This window comes from Blastomyces gilchristii (genome assembly GCF_000003855.2).
Source record: "Blastomyces gilchristii SLH14081 genomic scaffold supercont1.30, whole genome shotgun sequence".
NCBI lineage: Eukaryota > Fungi > Ascomycota > Eurotiomycetes > Onygenales > Ajellomycetaceae > Blastomyces > Blastomyces gilchristii.
In genome coordinates this window covers 422,075-436,543 of record NW_003101661.1, presented here as the reverse complement: position 1 = coordinate 436,543, position 14,469 = coordinate 422,075, and the positions used below count along the sequence as shown (strand labels likewise).

Sequence of the window (14,469 nt, the reverse complement as noted above, 5' to 3'; positions counted from 1 at the left end):
ACAGGTCAAGTGTTGGTTATACAGGAGGAAATACAGGTGTTGAGACCACGCCAAGATAACAAGAACATAGGAAAATACAAAGGAGTGACAATTAGATACATGCGATAATAACTTCCCAGCCCAGGAACATAGAGCAATTCATTGGAGCGATTTGTACACCTCTGTATTTATTAGAAACCTGAGGTGCTTGAGTTCCAGATTTAATGTATCCCCTGCGGGTTTCGAACCCACGCGCCTTGGTTTCCCACGCCAAGGTGCTACCGGGTGGCCGCATTAACCATTCAGCCACCGGGGCTATTATATCTAGTTTATTATCAGAGTTATTTCTCAATTCTCTAATCTTAACAGAAGTTTAAGAATTCAAATTCTATTTACATTCAGCTGAAGAATTGAAGTTTAAAGATTTAAATAGTTGAGAGTTTCTTCTTTTTAAGCTTGTAGTTATAAGTCTACTGACTTGACTCTTCTCTTCAGTTCTAAATTAACTTTGAGCTTTATCTTTTCTTCAGTTCTTTTAAGTTCTAGAAGCAAATATACATTCTTTTGAGCTAGATGCATGTTTTTCTTTACAATTAGAGCACTTAAGCAGAGTATATTAACATATTTCATCTCTTTTTAAGCATATTTCACATTTATACTCACTAGTTTTGTGATCTCTGATACAGAATACACATTTTGAGTCTCTAAAATATGAGATTGTAAAGTATTTATATCTTTGATAGTTTGAACACTATGTTTGAGCTTTGAGATTCATTCTTGAGTCTTTGTATTCATGAACTCTCATTTTTAAATCTACTACTCTTACTTCAGAGATCTTTGACTGTTTAAGTGTTTTTATATATACTAGAATAGAGACATTTCTCCTGCTTTGTCTGAACTCAATTGAATTTAGTTATACAGGCTTCTTTCTCAGTTGAATAGAGTTATATTCTTTCAATTCATTTTTGAGAAGTAGCATTTCTTCTTCACAGTCAAAAATTTCAACTGAAATATTATAAAGAATGAATTTATCTCACTTTTCATCTCTTTCAGATAGAATTATTATATTTAGTAAAGATTCTACTGCTGACTTTCAGAGATTCTCATTCTGAATAAGAAATTCAGTACTGAATTCAGACATTGTAGTCAGAATGATGAAGTTTTTAAAGAATAATAACTCAATTAAAGCTATAACTGATTTTTGAACTTTAATATCAGTCATTAACTGAGAAAAGAACTGCTGATTAATTTCATTTCTGATTCTGAAAATGAGATTTAAGTTTAGCTTGTTTCTTTGCAGAATATTCTGATTTAAGACTTTGAGAATAAGTCTTCTATTTCTGAAGATTTGAAAGTTTTTCTCTTTTTACATTTTCTTTTTTACTTTTCTATGAATAGAGATATGAGCAGTATTCTTCTCAGTTTTCTCAGGATTTTAAGCAGATTTTGAGATAGCAGGTTTAGAGACAGTAGATTCAGCTGCTTGAGTATATATTTTCTTCTGATTCAAAGAAGAAGAAGAAGTAGAAAAAAAGAAAGAAGAAGAGTAAGATGAAGAGTCAGTGATTATACTAGAAATTTTCAATGTTTTTTAAACTGTGTTTGAGATTCCAAGTTTGAACTTGATCATCTTCTGTAGTTGTCTAGCCTGAGTATGAAAAATTAACAGAACTTCTTCATTCATCTCACTTAGACACTACTTTTCAAGACTCTTGCTTACTTTTTCAAGTTTCTGTATTTCAAGAACTTGTTATTTCTCTATTTCTTCTTTCTTTCTTCTCTTCAGAATTTCAATCTTAGAAATAGTATTTGAGAAAGCATCTTTTTTCACATCAACTAAGTGTATTTTTAAACTCATTATTCTCACTCAATGAAAAGTTGATCAGACTGTTTCAATTGAGATATTTCTAAGTCTGTTTTCAATTGAAAAGTTGATCAGACTGTTTCAAAAGAAGAATAAAAGACTTTTGTATATAAAACACCTGATTTTTTTCACACTAGTTCAGTAACTAGATTAGATTTTTAAAGAGAATCTAATAAACTAAAATTGATTTTTGAGATAAATCAATAAAATCTTTACAATCTCTTTCTTGAGATACAGTGAGAAAGAGTATAATATCAATTGATAATGAATCAGATGATATAACAGTTTTTAAGAGAAAAACTGATAAAAAATAAATCAATTTTTTACAGAGAAATTGATTAAAACTATTCAATTTTATTCTAAATCATTCAATTCTTCTTACACAACAAGTGTACAACTCAAATCAGTTAATAAAGAGTATAAAAAAGAATTAAGTATTAATAAAAGCTCTTCAGTCACTGAAAAAGTAATTCTTACTTAAAAGAATATAAAATTATGACAGAAAACAGCTCTGTTTTTTATTCTTTGTAAGAATATTGTATAAAATTCAGAGAAAAACATCTTACTTTTTCAAGAGAAGTAAAAAACTATTTCTAAGATCTTTTTTTTTTTTTTTACATTAACTGCTGCAGAAGAATGAGATAGAAACTACTAAGATATATACTACTATATACTCTCTATCAAGACTTTCTCTCTTCAGAGTCTTAATATTATAGAGAATATAAGTCTGTTTCTATATGATAATATAAATATTATTAGTGAGATGTAGAGGAACTGATTATTTATATCTTAAAATAGAAGACTTTGTCAATGATTATATCAATATAGAGTTAATTCTTAAATTCAATAGAAATCTAGTATTACTGTTCTCAATCTCTTGCAGAATCTATTGAATATTGAGATATTAAAACTAGATTTAATATATCTCACTGTGCAGGGATCAAAGGTTCAGTCAGATCTTGAGATATACTGATTTTATAGTTGTTGATGTGCTGTTGACTTGTTATCTGCTGATTATGTATTGAATGCTGTTGTCAAGGTATCTTTTTGTATTATTCTGTCAGAGATGAGCCAGATTGAGAGAAATAGTACAAGAATGAGACTTGATGTTGAAGTCTAGATACACTGACAACAGACTGTAAAGATTGCACTTCAGAAGTGTTTATTGATTATATACTTGATATTATCACTGAGATATCTTTTTGTATTTTTCTGCTGAGAATGGGCCAGATTGAGAAGGATGATATGAGAGTGAGACTTGATGTTGATGTTTTGAAACATCAAAGATGGACAGGGTTTTCACAGAGATTACTTCTCAGATATCTTCACAATTACAGATTGAGAATCTTTCAAAATCAAGAAGATTGGTGCATATGACTATGTCTCTTCATCTTACATTTTGTATGGCACTTTGGTCCGGGGTTGTGGTGTGATAGGGGTGAATGGGGGATAATCCCACACGGGAGTTTTGAACAACGTCTAGTTCACATTTGGCTGGATATCTCCACCACCACACGGGGTATGTGGTCGGCGATGGGGTCCACATGCTTGTATGATCAAGGGCTTTTTGATGAATCTATCGGCGGGTTCTTATTCAAAAAATCGAGTGAGTTCGTGGTGGAGCAGTTGATATAGCAGTCAAGAATCAGTGATCAGAACATGATCTGTATCTGATTCATTCTCTGCCCCTCTCACTGCTGTTGCGACGCCGCCCCCCCCTCTCAATCAACACAGTGGTGTATGACCCTGTGTGATCATTTGAAGAGAACCTCAGAGAGAGCTTGGTTTCAGAGACAGCAGCTCTGAGAAGCTCAATCTGTAGATCTTCTCCTGTGACATGGCTGAGCCCTGCTCAGAATACTGCTGAGTTGAGTCTGCAGAGTCTCACAGTTTCTTTATCTTCTCTCTGTGAGAAGGCTCTGATGCAGTCTCTGACTGATATCATTACTTATCTGTACTGCACTAAGCAGCTGAAGAAGAGAAGAATTTTATACACTTATCTCTTCTTTCACTCTTATTATTTCTGTTGTATCTGCAACAAGGACTTCTGTCTTTCTGTAAGTATTATCTCACAGAAAGACATCATATCAGCTCTGATAAGAAGCTCAGATGCTTAAGCAGTATAGAGTGAGAGTCTCAGAGCTTCAAGTGTTAATAAATTCTGTCAAGACTGAAGAGATTCTTCTTACTTATCTGTAAAAGAAGACAAAGATATGAATCTTCAAGATGAAAAAACATCTCAGAATAACTGATCTTAAGAAGAGATCAGCTAACACTGTTATTGAAAGTACTGTAGAGATCAATCACTAATTGAAGAGAATCTCACTTCAATTGAAGTAGATAACTGAGATACTTTATAAGTTAATAAGTTAATATTTTATATATTTCTCATACTCTTCTGCAGTGCTGCAGTGCTAACTTCTCAGCAGATAAAAATACTAATACTGAAGACTTTAACAGTGAAGAATGAGTTTAATGAGAGTATAATTATTAATGAGTAGACTCTGATTCTTCTTTTTACTTTTTCAGTGAGCTGCAGCCTCATTAGAATAGCAGCAGTCTGTAGATTAATAATATTAATCTTTTTTATTAATTTCAAATATTTCTTTTCTCTAATTACTTCAGAAATTTTACACTTATATAGTCTTATTAAACTTCTAAAATACTCTTTAAGAGAAAATAGAAGAAGAGTGTTACAGAGCTCATAAGACATTAGCTTATCACTGTAAGATTATCTCTAAAAAAACTTTTTAAGAAAAATGAGAAGTCTTAAGTAGTATTTCTTATTCAATGTCTCTGATATATAATAGAGCAGTCTCTACTAGCTGTCTCATAGCTTATAATCTCTTTCTCAGCATTTTTCAAATACTTAAGTGATTCTTATAAATTCTCTGATAATAAATAATCTTCTTATTTTATAAGATATTGAAGCTTACTGTAATATATTTACTTATTCAATATTTTCTTTATAAGATATTTAATATCACTCTCAATCTCAATATTATCTGACTGAGACAGCTCTGTCTCAGAGTGTTACTTATAGAGCTTTAAATAGAAAATGTGAAAAATAGAATGAATTAATTTCAATTCTGTGAGTAATTTCAACTCATATATCTGCTTACTTATTACTCTTATTACTGAGAAAGATTTTAGTCACTACTTACAGAGCTTCTTACACAGTCTTATTATCTTGATATTCTTTGCTGAAAGTAGTACTTAATCCTCTATCAAGAACTTTATTAAAAGATGTTTTCAATTATAGTATTTTATCTGTTACTTCTGAACACAGTGAATACTTTTCACTGTCTTCTTATAAATTTTATTCAAAAGTTTCAATCTTACTTTTACTTCTGATACTGAGAGATACTCTGTTCTCTGTATCTATTTAATATTCTGACTGTCTATTTCTCTCTTTGAAATGTTATTCACAATATCACTGAGTAATGAAGAATTATATTCATAATAAGTGTGGCGGGCTGCGCCCGATCAAATCATATAGACTATTTCATTACACTTCATAGATTCTTTCATTCCCGATCGCCGATCCGCGGCCGCTACGAAACGCGCGCATATTCTTCCGCCCCGAAGCTCCACCGCGTACACCACCACATACATGTATAAATATTCACCTCAATCACTGATTCTTGCACTTTCTCTTTCTTTCCTTCTTTAATGTTTTTATCTTTGTTACATAAGATCTATAATATTATACTGATCTATTCAGTGTAGATCTCTTACACTATAAAAACATTCATCATCTTCTTATTAGAAAATGATTATTCACACATTATTTTCTCATCAGAAACAATTATTTATCAAGAGATATCTGAATATGTAACAATATATAAGACATAGAGAAACAGTTAAACAGTTAAGCAGACACTGAGTTCTCAGATAGAAGCTTACTCATCAGTCACTCTGACTCTGCAACAAGATCTTATAAAGAGAATACAATCTTATAAGAGAATATCAGCAAAAGATCTGAGAGTTCTGATACTTAGATATATAAGAATATAATTACACTTCTTCAGATTTCACAGATATTATACATTTAATGATTGATATAATCATGTCTAATAATAATATGAAACTCTTGAACACAAGCATAGATATGATATCACAGTAGCTTTAAGTAATGTTAAAATTAAAATAATAATAAATAGCTGATATACATGCAACTCAATAACTTTAATACAAAGAGATTCAATAATTAACTCATGCAATTTCAACATCTACAGAATCAAATATAAAAGCACTGAAAGAATGCTTAAATACTTTCATATATTTCAATACTTCTGATCTCACTCTCTACTTATTATGAAGAATGAAAATGCTCATGAAACTGAGTATAGATGAAGATTTCATCAGTTTATTAATCAATTAAGATTGATATATCAATGAATGATTAAAGAATCACATGAAATAGAAGTTTTATTCATGAATAAAAGCATATAAATCAGCATTGTGAATATCTGATAATATTATCAAACATCTTGATATTCTGTTCTGAGACACTGCTATATAACAGAAAGTATTAAATTGATTACAGAGTGTCTGACAGAGAAACACTTCTCTTACAATATTTATTCCTGACTTCAACACCAAGATTCTAGAAGCAGGTGATCAATCTTGAGAGAATTGAATGAAGATTAGCATGCTCAAGAAGACATTAACTTTCAAACTCTTACAGACTCTTATAAGTGCAGACAAAGACCAGACTTATGAAGACTTCTATACACAGCTTCAGACAATGAATGATTATCTTATCAAGCTCAAGAATATACAGAACAGTGGTAGAAGATATTACATTTCAGTGACTCATACATCTGTGCTGAGGAATAATAATGATGCAGATGTCATGAATTGAGTAGACTTGAATGTCTATACATAAGCAAGAGTCTTCACTGTCTGGACAGACTTCTGAGTCTCTGAGATCACTCTCAAAGAAGTCATCAATTAATATTAACATGAAGTGTGTATCAACTGTAATCAATCAGAACATATTGCTTTCAACTGCTGATCAATCTATATGTCTTCATACTTGAGAGAAAGATCAGTGTCTTCTCATTTAAAGAATGAATCAGTGCCTGTCTGTGCTAATCACATTACATTAGAGGAAGATTCAGAAGATAACTATAAAAATACTCTGATGAAACAGAAAAAAGATTAGCTTCTATTCAAATTTGTAAACAGAAGCTTGAAGAGATCAGATGATAATAATTTAAAGAGAAGATAATAATGAATGTGATTCTTATATCTACTGTGATTGATAATATATATAATATGAAAGCCATGATAGACAGCAGTCTATATTACTATATAATGATAAAATCTTCAGTTATAAGACATTATAATCTTCAGTGTATTTCTTTATCAAAACCTTGACTTCTTGCAGAATTTGATGATTTAAAAGACATTTGTATCTGTTACATGATGAAGCTGATCATAGATGTGAAAGAACATTAATATGAAGATATCTATATATATAAAGTTGATAATCTTGATTATAATCTTATATTAGAACTTATCTGACTATCTGAATAAGACATCTTATTGAATGCTTAAAACAGAAGCTTGATATTTTCTAATAACAATAGAATTCATAAAGATGATATTCACAAGACTATTGATCTGATACAGATCTCTGTCAATGTCTATAAAATACTTAGAAAAAGAAGTCACTGAAAGAATCACTGACAGTAGAACTATATATCAATCTATTTTATCAGTCTGACTGATATTAAAAAGACTCTAGAAAAGTTATTCTATATTATAATAACAGATTCTTATACAAAACTCTCTTAATAATATCATGAATATCTAGATATCTTCTGATAAGATAATATTATAAATATATCTCTCTTACAAGATTCTGAAGTGAATCACAGTATCAAGTTAGAGAAAAAGAATGATAAGAATCTCAAATTATTATAAGACTCTCTTTATAACATATTCTGATATGAACTTCTTCTTCTTTAAAAGACACTTAATAATCTGTTGAATAAAGAATTCATATGTATTAGTAACTCTTTCACTGCAGTCTCTATTCTCTTTGTAAAGAAACCAGATGAAGAACTCTGATTCTGTGTGAACTACTGAGATCTGAATAGATTGATAAAGAAAGATTAATATTTCTTATCTCTTATCAATGAAACTCTAGCATGAATCAGATAAGCTCAATAATTTATAAAACTAGATATTATCACTGCATTTCATAAGATTCATATCATCAAAGAAGATGAATGACTTACAGTATTCTAAACATATTATAATCTCTTTGAATGAATAGTCACACTCTTTGAACTGACTAATGTCTTCAGTATATTTCAGAAGTACATCAACTGAACACTCTGAGATTTTCTTAATAAGTTTGTATCTACTTATCTAGATAACATTCTCATCTTTATCAATGAATTCAGAAAAGAATATTAAGAGTATGTGTGAAAGATATTATAACAGCTATGAGAAACAGAACTACTGATAGATATTGATAAGTATAATTTTAAAGTCAAGAGTATCAAGTATCTGAGTTCTATTATAGAAGCTAGTAAGAAGATTTAAATAAATTCTGAGAAAGTCTTTATCATTCTTGAATGAGAAGCTCTGTATACTATGAAAGATGTATAAAGCTTCATCAGATTTGCTAACTTCTATCAGTGATTTATATAAAACTTCTCAGATATCATAAGATCACTTACAGATCTTACTAAGAAAGACTCAGTATTTTAATAATCAGTGAATACTGAAGCTGTATTTACACAGATAAAGAAGATGTTTATTAATACTTCTCTAATAATATTCTATCTGAATTGTGTTAAGACAGTTATTGAAGCTGATTATATTTTAGAAGAAGGGATATTCTAATATGATGATAAAGATATTCTACAATTATATGTCTTCATGTCTAAGAAACTGAGTCTCATTGAATGCAATTATAAGATCTATAATAAGAAACTTCTTATAATTATACACTGTTTAGAAGAATGAGACTCTGAACTCTGAAGTGTCTCTGAATTTGAGATAGTCACAGATTATAAGAATCTCAAATACTTCATAACTACTTATAAACTTACTGAATGACAGATGCAATGATCTGAGTTTCTAAGCTGCTTTCATTTTACAATACACTATCACTCTGACAGTCAGAACTTGATAATAGATGTTCTCTCACAATGAGAGTAAGATATATCATCTGATGTAATAGATACTCACTGAATAAACTGAGATCACTGACTCTTGAATTCAAAGATATTAGTTGATCAAGATGAAACAGCTTACAGCATCATACATGCTTCTCTGATTAGAACTGACATTGATATCTTCACTTTCTCTACACTGAATGAACTGTGATATACAGTAGCTCAAACTGATGAACTTCTTCAGATTCTCACTGAAGCAGTATATTAAAAAGCACTCTGATTCTCTCTAAAACTATATATAAGAACTGATATCTCAGAATGCTTAATCAATAATAATAACACTCTACAATTCTGTAAATAACACTGAATCTCTCACTGAAAACTCTTACACACTCAGATAATGCAAGAGATGCATGATTTATATATAACTGATTATTCAGGCTATGAATAACTGTATAGAATGATCTTCTGAGAATTCTACTGATCTGAGATATTAAACAGTATCAGATACTTTATCTCAAACTGTAATTACTGTTCTTCTATTATCTTATAAAAGAACTGTAGAAAAGATCTACTGAAATCACTTAATATCTCTGATAGAATCTGATAAGATGTAGTAATTAACTTCACTATTAATCTATCTAAGAGTAAGAGTTATAGAAACATTCTGATCATCATTGACTGACTAAGTAAGAATATAATATTGAAATCTTGTAATAAGATGAACACTGAACAAGTCACTGAAGTCTTCTTACAGAGTTCATTCTATTGAATGTATGAGTTGCTGAGATTAATAGTATTGAATCAGAGCTGTCAATTTGTGAGTACTCTCTGAACAAGAATCTGTTAAATTCTCAAGATTACACACTGTCTGTCAACTGTCTATCATCTCAAGATCAATGATGCATCAGAACAGATAATTCAGACTGTAAAGAATTATCTTTATAAGTTCTGTAACTACTTATAAGATGATTGACATGATCTTCTTCTACACACAGAGATCACTATTAACAGTCAAGATACTATTTTAATAGATATAAGCTCATTCTTTCTTACATACAGATATTACATGAAAGTGTTGAATCTTCTAGAGATTTCACAGTTCATACTGAACCTCTGCAGTCTGATTCAGATCACTGATAATATAGTAATAAAGCTCTGAGATATCTGTGACTGAGCAGAAGTCTTCATGACAACTGTGAAACATGATCAAGAAGATCAAATTAATATCTGACAAGATTTCACAGAGCAGTATAAGATAGAAGATCTTGTATAATTGAATCTCAAGAATATATGAATCATACATTCATCTTGTACACTAGACTACTGCTACATCAGGTATAAAGTGATAGAAGTTCTAGATAGTCACAACTATTATCTTGACACATCATCAGAAATTCATAATGTATTTCATACAAGCTTGCTCTGCTGCACTATCACTGATTCATTTCCTTCTCAGCTGACTTCTGACTGACAACTGCCAGACATCATAGAAGAAGATAATGAGCTTGAGTGAGAGATTGAAGATATTCTCAATGAGAGATCCCGCGGCTGCAGCTGACAATATCTTGTGAAATGAGTCAGTTACAATCAACTGACCTGGACTCTGAGTTCTGTATTATCTGAAACAGTGACTCTTGACTGATGAGAACTGCTTCTGAAAAGAGGGGGCTAATGTGATAGGCTGCACCTGATCAATCATATAGACTATTTCATTACACTTCATAGATTCTTCCATTCCCGATCACCGATCCGCGGCCGCTATGAACACGCGCATATTCTTCCACTCTGAAGCTTCACCGCGTACGCCACCACATACACATATAAATATCCACCTTGATCACTGATTCTTGCACTTTCTCTTTCTTTCCTTCTTTAATGTTTTTATCTTTGTTACATAAGACCTATAATATTATATCAATCTATTCGGCGTAGACCCCTTATAATAAGTATAGAAAGAAGATATCTTTAAGATTGCATTCTTTGCATTATTATATATGAATTCAGCAGTTAGAAGATGTTTAGATCAATCATTCTGATAATATAAATAGAATGCTTAAAGATACTGTTCTAGTGTCTGATTCTGATATTCAGTCTGATCATCTGTCTGCAGATGAAATACAGTACTGAGAAGACATCTTATTATAAGATAATAGTAAAAAGTCAATTAGTATTTACTGATAAAGAGAAATTCTTAATCTGTTATCAATGATTTCAGAGTACTGTGATCATGAATAATAATATCTAAAAACAGGTCAGTTAATTCAGAGACTTTAATCTTTTTATAAGTAGAAATATATCTGACTATCTTTGTGAAGTGATTAATAATAATCAAAATTGAGTCATATTCTTTAACTCTTATTGACTTCAGCAGATCAACTATAAAATTCATTAATAGATTCTATTATAAGTTCTTTGAAACAGACAGTGATACTAACTCACTGTATTACTTATATTATAAGATCTTTATTCTTTAATAGATATTGTAAGTCTTAATATACTCTTTGATATCTGTCTGAAGCTTGTCTTAAATATATTTATATTTTAAAAGCTTCTCAGTCTTCTCTAATCTAAAGTGTTCTACATGGAAATTATTATAATGAATTCTTAATAACTTCTGACACATCACTCTACTATGAGAGATAAAGACTGAATTATTCAGTAGTAGAAGTTCATCTTCTTCTAGTTATCAGTGACTTAGTTTCTTAGTGATATTACTCTACTCAGAGTCTGTCTCTTTCAAGTTTAAACTGAATTCTTTCTTCTTCAACTTCTGAATTCAAGCTGTAGTAGAGACATTCTTCTTCTATAATTTATCAATGAATTTCAAAAGTAGTTGAGTTGAAAGATTGTAGACTGTTTCATTCTTTATCAATTCAATGATTGTAAGATATAATATAAGAAGCTTATGATCTTCAGTATCAGTTCTCTACAGAGATCTGAGTTTTCTTTCATCTTCTATACTGAGTTATACAGCTGTCTTATCAGTGTCATTTCTGAGCTTCAGAGAACTTTAATTCTCTACAGTCAGCTTCTTCTGCAGTGATGACAGAGATTCTTTTATAGAATTCTTCTTCATATTAATAATATTATAATCAGACTGTCTAAACAGTGTATTAGTGAGATTAAGCTGACCTGAACAGTATCAGATATAGAAATCATACTTTGAAAGCAGCTTCACTCACCTGGCTTGATATTCTGTCAAGCTCTTTGTTGTCAAGAAGTAATGCAGATTTATATAATCAGTGAGAACTTACACTGAGTACTTACTATTCTGAAGATAATATTATCAGATCTTAAAGAATTTGATAATTACTAACATCTTCTGATCATGAGTATCATATCTTCTCTGCATAAGTAATAACTTCTTGAAGAAGAAGATCACTGATATTTATTTACAGTGTCTTATAGACTCTGTGAAAAAGTCTTCTCTCACAGATAATTCATTATCTGTATTCTCAGAAGTGATTATTCTCTGATTCTTTCAATATTGAAAGATCTCTGATATTAACTGTGAAAATATTTCACAGATCTCATTCTCAGATGTATTAGTCTTACACTGACTGAGTAAGTCAGGATTAAAGTAATTCAGTATTGTGATATCTGTAAAAGCTTGTTTCAATTCTATAAATATCTATGTAATGTCTTGAGTGAGAATAAACAGTTCTGTTTTTCTGTCTTTCACACTTCTCTTTAACAGATCTGTAAGAAGAACAGTAATCTGTGAATATATATAGATGAATTATCTGTAGAAATTCATAAATTCTAGAAATATCTACATCTCACAGTACATCTGCAGTATCAGTCAGTTCTCAATAACAGAGATCTAACTTCTGTTCATTGAAATACTGTTCATCTCAATAATATAATCTAAGAAATCAATCTTCTGCATGTAGAATGAGCATTTTTCAGTGTTTATATAGAGTTAATACTATCTTAAGCAACTCAACACTTCTTAAACATGAGTATCATATTCTTTCTCTGATTTCAAGAAGATTAGAATGTCATTCAGATATACTATACAGAAGATGTCAACAAGGCCTCACAGTATCTCATTTATATAGATCTGAAAGATAACTGAAGTATTATAAAGATTAAAAGATAAAACAAGATATTCAAAATTACTGTACTTAGTATAAAAAGCTGTTTTTTAAATATTATCTTCATTAACTCTGATTCTATAATAGATATTCTATATATTAATCTTTAAGAACATCTTTACTTCAGATAATCAATTGATCATCTCATTAATTAATGATAATAAATAGTGATTCTTAACTGTCATCTTATTAAGACCTCTGTAGTCTATGTATAGACATAGCCTACTATTCTTCTTAGATATAAAGAGTATAGATGCTTCTGCTGAACTTTTTAATAAGTATATTCAGTTCTTTGATTGCACTTCTTCAAGATATTTATACAGAACATTCAATTCCTTTACAGATAAGTTATAAAGAGGCCTGTATAACACTGTTACACTGTATTCAAGATGAATCTTATATCATATCTTGATATTAGAAAACTTCACTGCTTCTCTTTCTGAAAAGATATTCTTATAATCTATAAAGAGATATTGTGTATATTCATCTTTAATAATGAATACTGCTATCAATCTTACAGTGAGAGTGATGACTTTTTCATCTATTCTCAAGTCTCAGTCATCTACTATACAGTATATTAACTCTATCTTTTTCTCAAGATTCTTCTGATGAAACTCTTCAGATTTCTCTATCACTGTCTCTTCATTAGTGAGATGATACTGTCATGTCTGAGTGACTCAGTCAATGAGAGAATTGTTTTCTCTCAATTATAAGAGATCTAGAATGACATTCTTATCTATGATATTGACTGTATGAAGAAACAGACTGCTCTTCTTAAAGATTTCTTCTGAGTCTGTGATTATACACTTCACTTAAATTATGTTAAAACAGTGATATTTCATTTCATCAGTAAATTTCATATAATCTGACAGATCTATCTTCTTTCAACTCTTCATCAAAGAAAAGAAATAGAATATGAAGTTAATATTCACTCTGAAGTTGAGTAGACATCTCACTAGTATCTTCTCATTCAGAGTATACATTGTGATTGTAATATAAACTCAGAGATATGAGAATTATTAATTCTTCATTTCTTTCTCTTCTTTATCTTTCACAGATACATTTATCAGAAGAGAAGTTAACTTTGAGAAGATATCTTCTCAGTTTCTTCTCTTCTTCAGCTTCTTATAATCACTGATATAGTGATCATCAGCTCTGCAGTTGAAACAGAGATCTTTATTAAATCTTTTTTAATATTTCTTCACAGTGAGTGAAGAATCAGAATACTTAAAATTCTTCTTTACTTTCTCTACACTGAAGCTGTCATGATATCATTTAGATCTTATTATTAATTACTTAGAAAGAATCTTATTAATGTTTTTCTCAGAGAATTAATTATTCAAATAGATCTGAAAAGTCAGATTGATAAGCTCAGTGTAATTAATTG

At 30.1% G+C, this 14,469-nt stretch overlaps 1 protein-coding gene and 1 pseudogene across 2 annotated transcripts; both read right to left on the bottom strand.

The window, feature by feature from the left end:
- Window positions 1-206: 206 nt before the first annotated feature.
- On the bottom strand, window positions 207-295 carry BDBG_17897 (annotated as a pseudogene). The gene has a single exon. The product of its transcript is annotated as a tRNA-OTHER (tRNA).
- An 812-nt stretch (window positions 296-1,107) lies between these two features.
- On the bottom strand, window positions 1,108-1,339 carry BDBG_17896 (uncharacterized protein; the record flags this gene model as incomplete). Its single annotated transcript, XM_031725517.1, has 1 exon — window positions 1,108-1,339. A coding segment is annotated over one exon (231 nt), but the record flags the coding sequence as incomplete, so codon positions are not given.
- Window positions 1,340-14,469: the final 13,130 nt, after the last annotated feature.